The sequence below is a fragment of the Rhea americana genome, unplaced genomic scaffold, assembly GCF_003343005.1.
Source record: "Rhea americana isolate MKP2758 unplaced genomic scaffold, rheAme1 scaffold_200, whole genome shotgun sequence".
Lineage (NCBI taxonomy): Eukaryota > Metazoa > Chordata > Aves > Rheiformes > Rheidae > Rhea > Rhea americana.
Window position 1 is genome coordinate 1,417,316 of NW_028186151.1, and position 17,570 is coordinate 1,434,885.

The 17,570-nt window shown below is 41.7% G+C and overlaps 1 protein-coding gene across 1 annotated transcript in view; it reads left to right on the forward strand.

Moving 5' to 3' along the window:
* Positions 1-1,446: 1,446 nt before the first annotated feature.
* Positions 1,447-17,570, forward strand: part of PCCB (propionyl-CoA carboxylase subunit beta) — a 30,008-nt gene continuing 13,884 nt past the window's right edge. The window contains exons 1-8 of the mRNA XM_085303922.1: positions 1,447-1,621; positions 3,416-3,535; positions 5,879-5,947; positions 7,851-7,907; positions 11,070-11,183; positions 14,107-14,217; positions 15,565-15,673; positions 16,579-16,699. Coding sequence (XP_085160048.1) covers positions 1,457-1,621; positions 3,416-3,535; positions 5,879-5,947; positions 7,851-7,907; positions 11,070-11,183; positions 14,107-14,217; positions 15,565-15,673; positions 16,579-16,699 — 866 coding nt within the window. The 5' untranslated portion in view covers positions 1,447-1,456. The remainder of the gene's footprint in view (positions 1,622-3,415; positions 3,536-5,878; positions 5,948-7,850; positions 7,908-11,069; positions 11,184-14,106; positions 14,218-15,564; positions 15,674-16,578; positions 16,700-17,570) is intronic.

Below are 17,570 nucleotides of genomic sequence, written 5' to 3' on the forward strand. Positions count from 1 at the left end.
GTAACCTGCAATCTTTTAATTTCTCAACTTGCTTCTAGTAACCCTCTTTGCCATGCTGTTGAGGCATGCCAATGTTATCTTCCAAGATGGTATCTTTTTGAAATCTCTCCATTCCCAAAATACAGATTCCTAACCTTCCTTGCATCTGACTCATGCTCTGGACAGTGGTTGCTTTAACTTCCAAAGCTGCAAAATTGGTCTTTAGGCTTTTCCATAATGGAGAAGCTATTATAGCCAGCCTGAATGATACCTAACCAACCTGCAGCATAATAAATATTTCTCACTGACTGATAGTGGTGCCTCCTGGCAGCTCTGAAGGTTCTTGCTTCAGGCATCTGGCTGCTTTCTGGCTAGCAGTTTCCTGATTAGGGAGAACCTTTGCATCTCAGTTTTTGACTGATTCCTAATCAGGGAGTGTCATGTACCTCTTTAGCTGCTGTTGAGAAGCAGCTATCTTACTGCTGGACCTAACAGATCTGGCAGTTACTGTGGCAAGGCTGGGACAGGGGGGCTAGAAATTCTACTAGCTGACATTGTCCCCCACTAGCTAGTGTGGGCTGAGGTACTAGGTGCTTTTCTTGCCTTGGTCTTCACTGGCAGGGTCTCCAGGCCTTTGTACTCAGAGACAGGGTTCAAGGAGGAGAGGAGGAGGGCTGAGTCAGGAATTCCTGAGAGAGCTCAACACGTTCAAGTCTATGGGACCAGAGATGCAACTGAAGGTGTTGAGAAAGCTGGTGTCAGAGCAAGGCCCCTCAAACATCTTTGAAAGGTCATGGAGATCAGAGGAAGGAAACTTTGAAGATTCAGCTGACAAAGCCTGGAGAAACCTGGTCTGAATTCAGTGTTGCCTCTGGTTTGAGTAGGAGGTTGGACAGGAGCCTGAGGGCTCTCCCAGCTCTTGAAGACTGTTCGTACACTTGCGATATTTATAGGGCCAGTGCTCATGTCCTTCCTCATGCTTGTGTGGACGGGAAAGACTATATTCGCTTAGCACTATTTTGGTTCTTTTCAGCTGACCACTTGATTTCTTGGTGGTCAGCATCTGAGGATGGCTATGGGGGCAACGATGACATTATCTGCTAAGCAGCAGAGTTTGAAATCCAGGGAACCGGACTGGAAGAGATGACATCAGATCTCCGGGCTGCGGACCCGCTGCAGCTCCGTCACCTGCTCTGTGCGAGCCGCTTCCCTCCTGGGGTCCCTCTCTTCCTCACCCGCGCGGACGAGCGCGGTTGCCTGTTCGCGAAGCGGTTCCCCTGCAGCGCAGGGACGGTGTTTTCCCAGCAAACGCTGCCTCGCGCTCGGCTGGAAAGGGGGCGCGCCGCCGCCCTCGGGAGCTGAGCACCTGGGTCCCCCCGCGCGAGGCCCCGGCCGCGTCCCCACCGCGCGGCCCCGCCGCGGCCGAGTGCGCGGGGCCGGCCGCGCGCAGGCGCCGCTGCCGCCGCTGGCTCGCGACATGGCGGCGGCGCTGCGCGCGCTGCGGCGGGCGGCGGCGGCGGGGCCGCTGCGGCGGGCCGCCTCGGGGGGCCGCCCGCAATCCGTGCCCCAGCGCATCGCGGAGAAGCGCCGCGCCGCGCTGCTCGGCGGCGGCCAGAGCCGCATCGACGCGCAGCACAGGCGGGTGAGCGGCGGCGGGGGAAGGGCGCCTTCCGGCGGGGCCGCGGCCCCGGGAGCTTCCGCTGCGCGGCCGGGGCTGACTTGCGGCGGAGCGGGCGGGCAGCGCCGCTCGCTTCGCTCCGGCGGCCTCCCGCGGCCGCCGGCCACGTCCCTGGAAGCCTGGGGCTCCTTGCGCAGCCCGCAGCGGTGTCGCGCTTCAGGTGCTGAGGCTCTTCCCCCGGGCAGCTTTACCCAAGTGGCAGTAAAGACTGCACTAGCCCTCTCCGGGGCAAAAAGCACTCCTTCAAACGCATCAGCTGTGGCAGTGAGACTGGCTCTAGGGCATGTGTGTGAGGGCTAGCTGGGACAGAGGTTTCAGCTTCTCTCTCCGTTGTACTGTTGTTTAACTTCTAGGTTAACGTTTCATTAGACATGGAGGCGTACAATCCAGGCCAGCTTCATCTTTCATACACCTTTACATTGCTGCTGCAGTCTGAGCTGATCTTCTAAGAGATGAGGGCAGAGAGCTAAAAGGAGTGGAAATAAGGCAGAGGAAAAGACAGTCGGGAGGGTGGCAACTGCTGGATTTTTAGTCTGCTGTCTCTGTTATTCAAGATTTAGGCAATGCTGAGGGGCGTGACAATATAAATTTCCTGTTTGTATTTCCTCTTTCTTGTTGGGACGTCTTTTCTGCTTTGAGTGAGAGCCTGGTGGCTCTGTGATGTACTTGTATGTGGTACTGTGATGGGTTGCAGGAGTCAGAGGTAGCAATAAGCCATTCACATGAAGTCATTCAATTCATTTATCAGCAGTCTCCCTCCTCCAGTTAAACAACATCTGAGAAGAGGTGTATCCTCACTGAGTTACATTTAGTACCTTGTACATCAATATAGAAGCATTTGTGCTTGTCTAGGGGCCTAAGACCTCATATGTCATGTTTTATATAAATGAAACCCAGGGCTTATGTTAGTTTTTCTTGCATTTGTTGACTTCTGTAAACTCTAAAACCTACTAGTCTGAAGTTGCATAGAGTAGCCTGGCTGTGCTTTAACATTGCATCAAGGTGGGGGCATACTGTCCCCAAATGAGGGCAAGCAGGCGCACAGGTCTTCTTTCACAGTAAGATCCCTGATCTTTGTTGATAGATGTTCAGCTGGGCTGGAAATAACACATTTATTTGGAAAGTGAGGACAAAAAGAACTTTGCAATTGTTTCTTATTGCATGGCATCATTAGTAGTTAGGAAGGAACACGCATATCTGGTCACCTAATTAGGTTCTTGACTCTTAAAATACTTCTGCCTATATCGGTGTCTGAAAAAAAGAGAAGTAAAGGAATCCATCAGAAAATCCAGAGAGGCCGTCGTATTTCCTTTCTCTTCTCGTTAGCTTCGATCTGAAATATCACTGAATGTGGTAAATACCTTGAACTATTTGTGAGGACTGGACAGGAAAGATTCCATGTTTAAGACTACAACAAAGGCCTTAATAGCAGTGTTCAAATTTGTAAGCAAAAATAGCTGTGATACTGTTGTATCTGGTTGAAAAGACTTCTTTCTGAGATCCTGCTCGCTCTGCCTTGCAGTAGTGCTGCTCCAATAGTCAGCCTCCTTTTCAAAGTCTGGCTTGCATTGTGTTTGTTTTTAAGGAGGATAATCACCATGTAGGCTATTTTCAGCTTTGGGGCATGCAGTTGCTTAGTGGGGGCAAATATAGCAGAACAAGTAATGGAATGTTTGATTGAACTGTATCCACTGGTGGTTAGTAAACAGAGCCAGAACCACTTGATAACTCTATTAATTGTTGCTTGCTCCCTTTCAGGGAAAGCTGACAGCAAGAGAGCGAATTCTTCTGTTGTTGGATCCTGACAGTTTTGATGAATATGACATGTTTGTGGAACACAGATGTTCTGACTTTGGAATGGACTCTGAAAAGAATAAGGTATTTTTATTTCATATGACTCTTATTTCATTTTTCCTTCACTGTTCAGCCAACCACGTAGTTTGAAAATAGGCTCTTCTGCTTACACATAAGTTATTTATTTTGGGTTTTTGGCTTTGCAGATTTTCTTCTGCTACTCTTAATTTCCATTTAACCATTTACACAGTTTGCTTCTTATCCATTGTCTAAGCTTGATACCTTTTTTAATAAAGTCACCTTTTTGGTTCAAATATATCCTTGAATATTGTCATAGATTTTTCTTTTAGATAGTACAGGCATGCTGCAGAGCTTTATGGTTACTATTTCAGCAGTCAAATCACATGTGAAACACAAATACAGGTAGATACTTTTGTCCCTCTTCAGGCAATATTACAGTTATTAGTCGAAATAACTCAGATCTATTTTTATGCCTGTCCTGCTAGAGGGTCATAAAAGCCATTAGTCCTTTAAGCCTTTAGGGTATTAAAATCTGTCATATCTGGAAATTCAAGCAGTTACCATACTGGTCTATTAGTGAGTAACAGTGTGAAAACTTGCACAGTTTTCAGGTATGTGGCCACGTATCATAAGCCAACATGGTACATAATGTGTATGTTGCAGAGAAAAAAATCTACGGCTCCCCAAAGTCTCTCACCATAACACTGATGCCTGATAAATTAACTACACAGGGGAAAAAATTTTGTTGCAGCTTAATAGAGGTGTGACTGATGAACATGCTAAGGTGTACAGTTGCCTAGTGTGAATGTGCATGTTCAGAGCAAATCTTTCTATAGCTGGAAGGCCCTGTTTCCTGTGGAATATACTGGCTTGGGGCATGGTGAGGAGCTGTTCCTTAGGTGCCACTGCCTCATGCTGAGTACAATGACTATCACTTCTCTTTGTTTGACATTAAACCATCTCATCAACCTCCAGTCCTCTCAAGTTGCAGGACTGTATCCTGTGAATGAAACAGGGATCAGCAGGCTTCCACCGTGGGAAGTGGGGACACTGGAAACCAGCAAAGATGAAGGATTTGTTTTTTATTTTCAGTAGCCAGGAGGCTGATGGGACGTGGTGCTGGGAAGGATATATTAGATCTGTTCTTCCCTGATACTGAGAGTAGGAGCAGATGTCTTTTCTTCTATAAGTCATTTCTTACCCATTTCCCCAGCAAATTGAAGTAAGTGCAGTGTAGCCTCTCATCATAGTACTCAACGCTGCATTATCCCACAGCGCTGATAACAAATTGTTGTTTCTGAAGATATGATGAGCACTCAAGTCCTGTGAGTGACTACAGGGTTAACTTTTTTTCTTACTCTTCAGAATTCACCTTTCAGTGAGCTGCAGATTGTGTTTACAGAGCAGTTTCACAACAGATGACCTAATTGTGACCAGTGAGCTGGAATATTAGGTTAGCATTGAATTTCTCTAGATTCCTGGAAGTTTCTGAAGGTAGGGTGAGACTTGTCCTTCCACCCAGGACACTGTATGGGCTGTGTGTATTATGAGGAGGTGTCTTTGTAATAGGATGGCTGGAACCGGAGGTGCATTTCCTACTGTTCTGTGTACTGAGGCTGGCTTTGAGAACGAAGAGTTGTTAGCAGTGCTATCTGCACAGCCTGGGAATGTCATGTCAATGTGATATGACATTCCTGAGGACTGATCACCTTGAGCATAAACAGGCCTTGTAACAGTGGACACTGCACAATTTGCTCCCCCCCACCCCATGCAAAACAGCAACAGTGAAAAGCATTTGAATGCCTGGAATTCCTTTATGCCAGTACAGTAAAGTTGCTTTTCTGCTGCTCTCTTGAAAGACAACTATGTTATTTCCTATATTCAGAAGTACGACAATGTAGGTAAGCAGATTTTAAGATTGCCAGGCTCTTCTTCCTCTTCCAACTCTCTCTTCTTCCCTTATTTACATGGTGAAAATGGGACAGGCTAGGTTGTAGTATTTTGTGTGATTGTGTTTTTTGATATTTCCACAGTAGTTGTTTTTTTTTCTTTATCAGCACCTCAAGAAAGGTTTGTATGGTGTAACCATTTCTTTCAAAAACAGTAGTTGGGCCTAATAAAAGACACATCCTGTCTCTAAATATGTGATTTATCTTAATTCCAGATGAGATGAATTTTTATTTGAGGGGAAACTGCAAAAATTGCTAATACTTCACATTAATACTTAACTAATACGCAATTTTAGCTCCAATTGTCTGTATCAGGGGTAGGGGAAGTCTTCCGGAGCCCCTGCTGCAAACATGAAAGACCAACCCTCTCAGGTAACCCGTTTCTTTTAGTGGATGTCATTGTTACTTTGTTTTTTCTATTATTATTTTTATTTTTTTCTCCTTTTCTTTAATGTAGTATCCTGGAGACAGTGTGGTGACTGGCCGGGGACGGATTAATGGGAGACTGGCTTATGTTTTCAGTCAGGTATGTTTTTGCTTGTTGTCTTTTAAATATCATAAACTCATCCTTTGAAATTCACACTGTTTCCGTTGGGACTGTGTAGTAATTTACCTGTTTACTTTCTACCAACAAGCATGAAGTAAACATAACTTCCTGTGGGAGGAAGCAGGGCACTTTCAGAACAGAAGAGGCCAAAAAGCATTTCTAAAAGTTTTGTTGGGTGAGAGGTGCGGTTGTGGAATGATGAGAGTTTGCTTGTAAAGGTGAAACAAATGATATTTGTGAATGTAGAGCCAGTGGGAACATTTTGAAATAGGAAACTGTTATTACTTTACTGCAATATCGTTGGGTGTTGCTATGCTGAGAGACTGGAGGAGTCCCACCAATATGTAATTTTGATAACCAAGGAGTGAATTAATGGAGAAATTACTGAGCACTGTGTGCTGGAAGCCCTTGCAAACTTTGACTCCACCCCTGCAGCTGGATCTGTGTGGATGGACTCCTGCAGCCATGCAGAGTCCTGTGAGTGTCAGTAGTGTGTCTTGCAAATTCTGTGGACCATCTTCAGGGATTCAGCTGCAGGATTGGTGCTGTTTGCTGGAGATCTTAACTGGAATTACAATGAGTTAAATTCATGATAGAGAGTACTGGAGCAACCTTGGATTGCTTATCAAGTTAGAACTCTTTGATTAGTTGAAGATTGTGATAGATAAGATATAAGTAAATAGAATATATGTTTTAAATTAAAATAAAAATATTTTAGAGGGAACACTGTAGGTAGAGATTTGTATTGATTGAGTCTCAGCACAGTGAAAGTAGAGCTTTTTTTTCAGATCATTGTAACTGCCTGTGTGTTCTGGGCCACAAAGTAGCCTTTGTTTGAATTGCTACCACAGCCAGAAGGATTGTTGCTGTGTGACCTTGGAGCAAGTCATACACCCAGCTTTTTTTGTCTTGGGTATGTAGTTCTTCTCGGAAGGACACTGTGTTATTATCATATAGGCCTGAACATGGATAATTGAGCTGAACGGAGGCCTTGATTTTAGAAGAATGCAAGTCAAGGGCAGTTTTTGTATGAAAAGAAATTAAATGTACCCCCTCATGGTACATATCCTTTAGCATCTTATCTCCCTCCAAATGCAGCTGCTGCCTGAGATGTTACCTCCTTTTTGGTCCAAGTTCTCTGTCAACATGTTTTTTTAGGGCCCCTCTGAGTGAAAGACTTGGTGGGAATGCACTGGTGAAGCTCATCAAGAGTTTATTCTGGGCTCCACTGAATCAGTAGGTGTCAATATCCCTTTTCCCTTTTGGATCAGATGTTCCCTTGTCCCTCCCAGGACATCATGTTGCTATTTCAAGATCTTGCTGCTCAGAACTAGAGGTAGCACCAGCAAGCTGGTTACTGCTGACATTGTCCTTACAGCGCCCGTAAAATAATAATCGATGTTTGGAGTGAAACTCGTGATTGTAGACCACTGGATATTTTCAGTTCTGAATTTCTGCCTGTTTGTGTGTCAGACTGTTATGCTCATATCAATCTTACTACTGTCCATTGCAGTAGGACCTTCTTCACAGGTGAAGTTTCTTGAAAGTACTGCACTACAGTCTCTGTAAAAGAGGAGAATGTGTTTGTGTGAAGACTAACAAAGCAAATGAGATATACTAAGTTTGCAATTTTAATATGGAATCCACCGGCAAGAATCTATAACAGATCCTTTTACCTGTAAAGAAGGCATGGATTGAACAGGGTTGATCTGCAGTGCTCTACAAGGGAAGCAGGGTGAACTGGAGCAGCACACCCAGTATAGAACATTGCAAGATTTTACTGTTTACTAGCAACATTTTATATCAGGATCAGTTATTGGGATTCATTTGACTGTTACTGAAATGCTTCTTTCCTTAGTCTCTTTTTCTTTTTTTCTTTCAGGATTTTACTGTGTTTGGAGGTAGTTTATCTGGAGCTCATGCCCAGAAGATCTGCAAGGTAATATTTAAGAGGGGAAAACAAAAAAAAAAAAAAACATATTATTTTTTGTTTGTTTTTTGCAGTCTGTTCTGCTAGTGGCTTGGACAAAATGATTTGTGACTGACTTTATGTGGACTCTGATGCACACACTGGCAAGCTAAAAATGTGTATTTCTTCCTGCCAGTAAAGGTGTAAAAGCACAGGTTGGCAGAGAGGTGCCCTTTGGAAACTTTTCAAGCACAACAGGGCTTTTCTGGGTAACACATACTTTATCTGAGTCAAGTTGGCTGTTGCACTGTACTGACAAGAATGGACAAAGACTTGTGAAGTATGTGATGTGGATTAACTAGGTATGGTCCACAGCAGAAATGTGAAGTGACTTGGAAGAAACATTTTGCTATAAACAGTGTTATAGGAAAGCTTAATATTTATAAAAAGGCGAATAGGATAAGTAAACAGTCTGAAGATACATATGTCTTTATAACTTGGAGGTCACTTTGATCCTCTGTTTTTTTGTTATCGGGCACTTTTTGCTGTTTATTCTCATTCGTCTGCATGTATCATTGGAAAAGCTGGTGTTTCAACCCGGGGGCCTGGAGGACAGGAGTTTTTCCATGCATGGATCAATGGCATGGGCTGATGAAAACTTCCTGATTTTTGTTACTATGATATCAGAAACAAGGCATATGGAGCTGGGGGCCCTTTCTCGTAATGAGAATGCTACTTTTTTGGCATAGCTTCCTAAACAGTAAGGAGATAAAAGAAAAAAAAAACCCTACAATGTACAAGACTTCGGACTTGGCTTTACCAAGTTTTAATATTGGGAAAAGGCATTTGTGTCACCCTTTCACAGTGGAGCTTTGCAATGTCTCTCTGTATTGAGGATGCATGTAATGGTACTGGAAAGAAGGGATGCTTTTTTTTAGGGGGGAGGGGAGGTGAGGGAATCTCTCTTCTTCTGAAGATGCAGGGAGAATGCTGGTAGCAGAACTAGAAAAAACGCATGTCCTTCCTGGATTCTGTGAAGCAGAAATCTGTTCTGAAAGAGCCATGGTAATTGCTTGCTCTTTGGGATTTTCTGTAGCGTTGTAGAGAGGTGAGGTGTTTGGTATCTTGCAACAAAGCTTAAGGCTAGGTAGGTCTGAGCTACTGATTGCCTGTTCGTTTTGCAGAAGAGCCTGTGTTCTTTCAAACCACATTAGATGCCTGTCGTGGTTTCCCTGAAGCAATAAAGATTTAACATGTTTTTACTGAGTGATAATGTGTCCACTTGTGGTGGGGAACACCTCTAAATCTTACATAAGTTTGTGCATCTTATGATGCTTATGATGTCATGTTTCAAGACCGTTGTTGATTAGGCCCAAAGAGGAAGAAAAGTAAGTGTTTGAAGAGAATGAAGCCAAAGCGTTCCCTACAGATCCTGGTATGGCAAAAAAAAAGTTTGGTCTCAAATACAGAAACACGTTTTCAGTATTTTGAATGTGCGGAAAAACTTCAGTATCTAGAAAAACCTTGAAACAAGTAAATAATCCTTATGTAAGGCCCTGGAAGAGAGCAAAATGTGTCAGTAAGCTTATTTCCTTAACGGGCCCTTTCCGTAATGGGATAACAGGCCTTCTAGGAAGAAGCAACAAAAGTCACCTCCACTGATTTGTACTAAGGCATTTGATAATATCTTACGTGACGTTCACATAGGCAAACAAGGCCTTGTGGCTCACGGAGCCTCTGTTTGCAAACCACATAGATGATTTTTAAATCTGGGGTTGTATTTAAATTGCAAATTTGTTCTGTGTGTCTGCCACAGTGGTGTTCCAACTTTCAAAAGGACATCCATGCACAAAGCATGAAGAACCACTGTTTTACATTAAATGATAGGGATAAGTAGGGCTAAAGCCACTTGAGAACCGTGTAGATATAGAGGTAGTTATCACTGATTCATGTTCACGCTGTAATTTTGGCACTGTTAGGATACTATTGATTTGAATGGGGTAAAGTATAGTTAGTGTGTTTCTAGGCAATATAAAATTCAAGATTGATCCTGCAAGACTGATCTTTCAGATCTTTAAATCTTGATAAGTTAAAGATTGTCTGAAATAAGATATAATTTGGTAGCAATGATTGAAAGGGCTAATCTCAGGTAGGAAAAAGCAACTGCAGAATTCAAAATGGGGGTTGACTGACAATGTGTAATTTTATAGAAGATGATGTAGGGGTAGATCAGATCTTAACATAATATGCTAGTGCTATAGTGTTACAAAAATCACTGACATTATTACTGGGATCTAATAAGCAGGAATATTTTAAATAACGTAAAAGGAGTTCAATCCTCCCACTTAAGCCTCTGCTGCAGTATTGGGTTTGATTTTGGGCATAACTCTTGAAGAAAGATAAGGAACCATTTCTAAGAGTCTTGAGGTGAATAGCCAAAATAATCAGAGGGCTAGAAAATAGGATTTAGAAAGAACAGTGTGAGCAAATTGATGGTGCTTAGTCTAGAGATATGAAGGGTAATACGAAAACTGAAGGGAAATTTGAGCTCCTTGAATGTTTATGAAGACTGCAGCAAAGAAAGTAATAAATTATTCTCCCTGTCTACTATGTATTGAGAAAGAAATAACGGTTCTAAATTTCATAATGAAAGATTTAGTTTAGTCTTCTTAAAGAACTTCTAACAAAAAGGGTAGGCAAATATCGGGGTATGCCGCTTAGTGAGATTACGCTATCAGCACTGCAATAAACTTCTAAGATCAGATTGGACATATGTGAGAACATTTTAGGTGCAATTTAGACTTCCTCATGAATGGAGACAGATTAGTCCTTCCTGGCCCGGGCTTCTCTGATGTGTGAGTTAGTACAGGGTTTGGAGAATACAGTGTGAGCATGGAGGTACTCAGCTAGTATGGCAGGTAAATATTAAAGGGCAAGACAGGGAGTAAGTACGTATCTCTTAATCTCAAGTCTGAAAGGTTCAAGGCATAATAAATCAGTAAGCAGTTAGTGAGTATGATAAAAGTAAAGGTGAAGGTGAGTGCTACAGAGGTAGTTCAAATAATTCTAGCACATGTGGATATTTTTTCTGGGAGTGGACATTTTGGGGGAGTGGGGGTTGTTTCTTTGTCTTCTTGCTTTGGAGTTTTAGCTTAGCTAGCATAATAACGAGCATTTTGCATTCATCGCCAGGTCATGGATCAAGCTGCTATGGTTGGAGCACCAGTGATTGGGCTGAATGACTCTGGAGGAGCTCGTATCCAAGAAGGAGTGGAGTCTTTGGCTGGCTATGCGGATATATTTTTGGTAAGTAGGCTGCTGGATGACTAGGAAGACTGCTTCCACAAAAGTGATAGAGTCCTCCTTTACCTAAATTAGTATCTGTAACTAAACTTTGAGGATGTTGTCCTATTTCAGCCAGCGTTACCTGGAGGATAAAGCAGATACAAGGGCTTATGAGACCTGGACTTTCCCTCTCTTGGCTCTCTTACTGGCTTTTGGCAAATTATTCTACCTCTCAGTTCCATTTACCCTTTACCATCTGTTAAACAAGGATAATGCTGAGCCTTGTAAAAATCTGTGATCCAAATGAAAAACTTTTTAGGAAATGTATTATATTGTTGGCTTTGTCGGAAGAATGGAAGAATGGGCAATTTACTTAATCGTAAGAAAAATCCAAACAACTGTTTAACTTCTTGATTCACGCTGAAGTATAGATTCTCTGTGCTGAGATGTAATTTCTCTAAAGAGTGTTTATCTTAGTGTTAGAGACTAGTAGGCATACCCTAGTCTAGAGGGCGTTTTGTTAGGTGATTGATAGGGGTGATCCACCACAAGCTGTCCTTATGTCTACTCTGGAATACAGACACGATAAGAGTTTCATGTTTCATTTGCTTTTGAGGGTGCTGATAAATGGTGAAAGATTTCCCACTGTGTGTGGAATAGAGAGACTTAAAGTAAGTCAAGTGCTATGTGCTTGAAGATGACTTGAGAAACTCAGATAAGAAGAACCGAATGTGTATTCTCTCAAAATGGCAGTTCAGTGAAAATAAGCTAAAAAATAGGAAATTGATGCAAGTCACAAGCTTTTGTACAAAGAACAGTGTGTATTACAATGGAGCTTGTTAACCTGACCATTTGGGAGCATCCGTTTGGACTGGTGAAAGTTTTCAGTTCCAGCCTTCTATACCAAGACTTTATGGCCCCTTAGATTTACCGTGTAGCTCAGAGGGCTTTCCCTTCAATTCCTGAAGTCACATCACTAAGATGCTTCTGTACTGGTGTTGTTGCAAAGAGTGGGTTAAGTCCAAATTTGCGGCACTGTTTCCCATACCAGCACTGGCTTCTCACATGCTGTCAGGAGACCTGAGATTTAGACCTCAGTCACATTCCCTTCTCTCTTTTCACAGCTGAAGAAGCAGAGTGCATAGTTATGCTGTATGTAAATAGTCTAATGTATAGTTGATTCTATTGCCAAAGAAATAGTGACTTGTCTGGAGTAAAGTCACAGATCGGAACTGTTTGTGCTGGAACAACAGAAAAAATATGAAGTTCAGCTGGTGTCTTTTATAGTGAAGGTACTCAAAGTTGTACTGACAGAGAGGTTATTAACTATAGATAGGAAATGTTTCTCATAAGCTCTGTGGTAAGAGGCACAGGCCTCTTATAACTGTTTTGAAAAGAAGTGATGGAAAACTTCTGAGAATCATCAGTCATCTTACTGACAGTTTCATTTTTGCTTTGGTTTCGGTGCTTTTTTTTTTTTCCCCTTTTAATTAACACAGTGGCAACTACATGAGTCAATGCCATATTATATTAGTAGCACTGACCCAGAGGACAAAGTTCAGACTATTTTCAAATATTCTTTCTTATTTTTTCCACAATCATATGGTAGGCTTTTTAAAAACTTATTTTCTCTGGTTGACTGTATTAATTTATCTACATGATCCCCATCAACTATCAGCATTACTGCTATGGAATAGAATTATAGAACACTTAGGTAAGAAGGGACCTCTGGAGGTCCATAGTCCAACCCCTGCTCAAAGCAGGGCCAATTTCAAAACTAAACCAGGTTACTTAGGGCCTTACTCAATCAAGTTTTTAGTATCTCCAAAGTTGGAGATTTTTACAGTCTCCTTGGGCTACTATTCCAGTGCTTAAGCATCCTGATTGTGAGATTTTTTTTTCTTGTATCTAGTTGGAATTTCCCTTGCTGTGAGTTGTGCCAACTGCTTCTCCTACATTTACTGTGTGTTTCCAAGAAGAGTGGCTCAGTTTTCTCTATAAGAATGCACTAGACAACTGAGGCAGCAATAAGCTGCCCCCTTGCCTTTTTTCCTCCAGACTGAACAAACCCCCATTGCCTCAGCCTCTATTTGCTCCAGTCCTCTGACAATCCTGGAGGCCTCCACTGGATGTGCTTCAGTTCCTCAGTCTTTCTCATACTGAGGGGCCTAAAACAGAGTATGGTAACTGCAGGATAGTCATGAGTAGCCAGACAGTCTTGCTTTGAAGGACCTTATATGGGCCTCCATTTCTGCTTTTAACGTTTGATGCTTCTTCAAAAAAATGAGATATAGAAAAACATATATTAGCTGATGCTTAAAGTGTATCAGTTGGTTCTAGTTAATGCTCCACATTACGTGCATTGATTTTTCAGAGATTAAGCTTTCTAGGTGTTTCAATATCCAGAAGGGCTTAGGGTATTTCTGATCTTCCTGGACCTTTCCTGCTCCAGTGTAGAGTTGGCAGTGATGCAAATGTTAAATACATTGCAACTTGGAAAATAGGCAAGTGGATTCCATGCTTAGGATGTTTCCTTGCAATATTGTGTAATGGGATGCAGTGGCCCCTCTTGTCTAACTAATGATGAAGTACAGTGCTGCAGCTGTGAATGCACTCTGTCATCGTTTTGAGGAGGAAATGAGGGTTTGTGTAAGAGCGATTCAGGTAATGACTGAAACAGTGGGGTCCATATGGTGTGGTAACCTTTTGTCTGTTGATAGGTTTATACCTTTGTGCTGGGGAGTAGAAAGAAGAGGAAAAAGTAGCAACAAAGTTATTTTTCTTCTATTTGCATCAAGAAATTTTGTTCAGATATTTCTTTCTCAGTATATAAAGAAAGCTGTTCTCTCCTGTTCGTGGTGGGGAATTCTTGTAGGAACGCTGCATTGATTTAAAGATACAGAGACTTTCTGATAACTAGATGTCTTTGTTTTTTCCATTGCAGAGAAATGTTCTGTGTTCTGGTGTAATTCCACAGATCTCCCTCATTATGGGTCCTTGTGCTGGTGGAGCTGTATATTCGCCTGCTCTAACTGATTTCACATTCATGGTGAAGGTGAGGACTGGGTGTATGCTAGTAACTTTGATCAATCACAACCAGACCCTGCATCAAGGTTTTATTTGGAGATGGTTTCCTGCTTTGGAACAGTGAAGGCCTGGGATTTGCTGCAGGAATGTCATTAATGTCATTGTAATGTTACTGGTTATTAGTGTTATTAATTATCAGTAACATCACTGACAGCAAGACTGAAATGGTCCCATGCCATTATTTTGCATATAGGATTGATGAAAAGATCATGAATTTTTCTTAAAAAGCACTTTTGTTCAAGATTCTAATTTAAAAATGACAAAGCTGTGTAGTTCTGTTTTAAGCTTCAGTTTTAAAGAAAACAAGCCTTAAGTGTTTAATGTAAGACAAGGAGCCAACTCTAAAAGGCTTTAAAATTTTGTTACGTGTTACAGAGTTGGATGGAATGCAAAGGTAGCAAGTTTTGTACGATCAAGTAGTGTGGTGAATGTATGACCTGACCTTGAAAAAGTATTTTGAAATCCGGAGTCATTTTCTGGTCTTGGAAACTAGATGCTGGGGGGTGTTATGTGGCTGGCAGGTGTTGGTTGCAACTAGGGCATGACAGCTACTGCTTGAGGCATGGCTAGGGAATTGATGAATAAAAATGTTTTATGTGACTTTTAGAAAAAGAACCACCCCTGTAATGAGCTTCAAAAGGAATTCTGTTAATGAGTTCTGTAACATCTTAAATCAGTGGTTAATGGTGGAATGAGAAAAATGTTGCACCCGTATTCACCTCTTGGCATTTCGTGGTAGTGCTTTGACCGCATACAAGAGCCAGAATTGCTTTTTTCTTTCTCTACCCACCCTCCCCCTGTTCAAATTTCTATGGTCACCTGTCGTCGTCTTTTTTTTTTTTTTTTTACTTCCTTCAAGTGTCTCCTCGTGCTAACAAAGCATTCCTTTTGCTTAGTTTGGCCTAGGAAATAACTGCACAGTTGTCTTCGCATTGCAGCTCATCTTTGTCTGAAATTTTTTTTGCATAAACTGATAATTTATATAGAGGCTAATATTAAATTTAAAATAAATGATGCACAAGAATGCTAAAATATGCCTTTATATTGAGGTTAGGTTAAATTAAACTGGCTTCAGTTTACTATTTATGGAAAGCTAAGAATAATTTTTTTAAATAACCTGTGACTAATTGAATTTTCTGTAGGTTTTTAGTGTAATACATTATTTTGATTCCTAAATCAAAAGGATTTTGAAGAAATTCTTCCCTGTGTTTTGTACTGTTTTCTTATTCTAGGGAAAGTCTCTAGAGACTGTGGCTTTTCCTTAAATGCTTCTGCAGCTTGGATCTAGCATTTACTGTTTCTTTCCTCGCTCCAGGATACATCCTACCTATTCATCACTGGCCCGGATGTAGTTAAGTCTGTTACCAATGAAGATGTCACGCAAGAGCAGCTTGGGGGTGCAAAGACACACACTGCTGTATCTGGTGAGAGCTGGATAGGTTACTTAATGTACTACTTGCTCTCTAAGGTAAATGCCATAGTTGTTCTAACTAAGCAGATGATTACCTGATACAGATGTTTATACTTGTAGGTGTCACTTGAGGCTAAGGGATAAAACTCTACTTAAGGACAGGATCCTACCATGCCTAGAACTCTCTTACCAGCACCTTTTAGTAATGGAGACAAAAGAGCAGAAGTGGGAATGTGGGAAAGTTCTGGGATTTTGAAGAGAAAGTAGCAAATCCACATATGATTCTGGAAGTGGAAAGGTTGGAGGAGTGCAGGGTGTAGCAAGGCAGGCTTGGGTTTTGTTTTGTTTTGTTTTCTGAGGAAATTTGCATAGGCTGAAAGATTCTTAACAATTCATTGTTTGCTTACTGCATGATTGATTGATCTTCTTAACTGTAAGCAAGGTGCAATGTGAGATAAAGCTCTTTTCCCCTGCCACCTCAGAGAGTCTTGGTGACACATGACTTTTCTGGAGGCTAAAAATGGCTGTGGGACCTCAAATTCTATGCGAGTAGGACTGATGATGAAGCAAAAAGACACACAGGCACCGCTCAGATCCAGCCATTGTGAGTCCAGGACATTAAACTGGGTGGAATTCTGGAAGTTTTGGGATCCAGCTTGGTTTGTGACAGCTGATAAACCTGTTTGTATTATTTTAAATATGAAATCAACAATTCAGACTTGCTAAGAAGGAAGGTTGACACAGCCAGGTGTTTTCTAAATATTTTCAGAGGTCAAGTTTGGTAGTTTAAAATTCCTCATTGTTAATACGTGGGTTTAAAAAAATTCTGTTATGACTTCTTTGTGTCCTTACTGATACATACTTGAAAATGAAATGTTGTAAAATAATTTCAGTAATTGCTTAACTGTTTCTTTCCAGGAGTAGCACACAGAGCCTTTGAGAATGATATAGATGCTTTACTCAATCTACGGGAGTTCTTTAATTATTTACCTCTTAGCAACCGTGATCCAGCCCCAGTTTGCGAATGCCATGATCCCAGGTAAGAGGAGATAGACTGAGATCTAATTGAATTTCATAGCTTCTCTGGCTCAATGAGCATAAAGAAACAAGTGTTTTGTGGCTAGACTCTTGGCTGATGAATTCTGTGTTGCAGTATGAGACTATGGAAAGTGTTTCAACATGCATGTGTACAGACATGTTAGATTTGCTTAATTTTTGTATTGTGTAAAAGCAATGTTATGCTGGCTGTGTACAGAATATGAGGAAAAGTAATTTTTGTCTTGATGGGCTGTTGCAGTCCCTTGAAACAAGCAAGTGAAGCAGAAGATAGCACAGTGAACAAAAGTGGGGAGAACTTGCCCTGCTTTGTCAGTTATGTGGCCTGCTGGGTAAGTTCTGTTCGTTATGGTTAGAGGTGGGGAAGTGACAAGGAGGGAAAGGAGGCAAGAAGTTTTGTTTGTTAGGTAGCTATCCATCAGGCTCATTATATGGTTGAGAGTGCAGGCTTGGGGCATTTCAAGAAGGGAAAAATGGCGACTGTCTGGATTTTTGTTAGAATTTTTTTCCAAGAGATAGAGAGACTGCCAGAGAGCCAGCATGGGACTGTCTTGAGTAGACAGGCTTGCTTAGTAATATTAAAGATAGAGAACATCAGTGAAATAAAAGCATTTTGGCGGCCTGAGATCTGGCTGCATCTTAGGGAAACTGTAAGAGATCATTGCCGTCTCCTGTCTGGGAACTGCTGCTGAATTTGTTCTTCCTTTCATTTCTATAAATGTGTACTAAATGTCTTGTGGTTCTTATACACATGAAGATTTTAACATTAGAGTCAGAAAGATTATCCTGGCTTCATGCTTACCTTTTTTTTTTTTTTTTTTTTTTTTTTTTTTGCTAACTGGGCATGTTCTAGT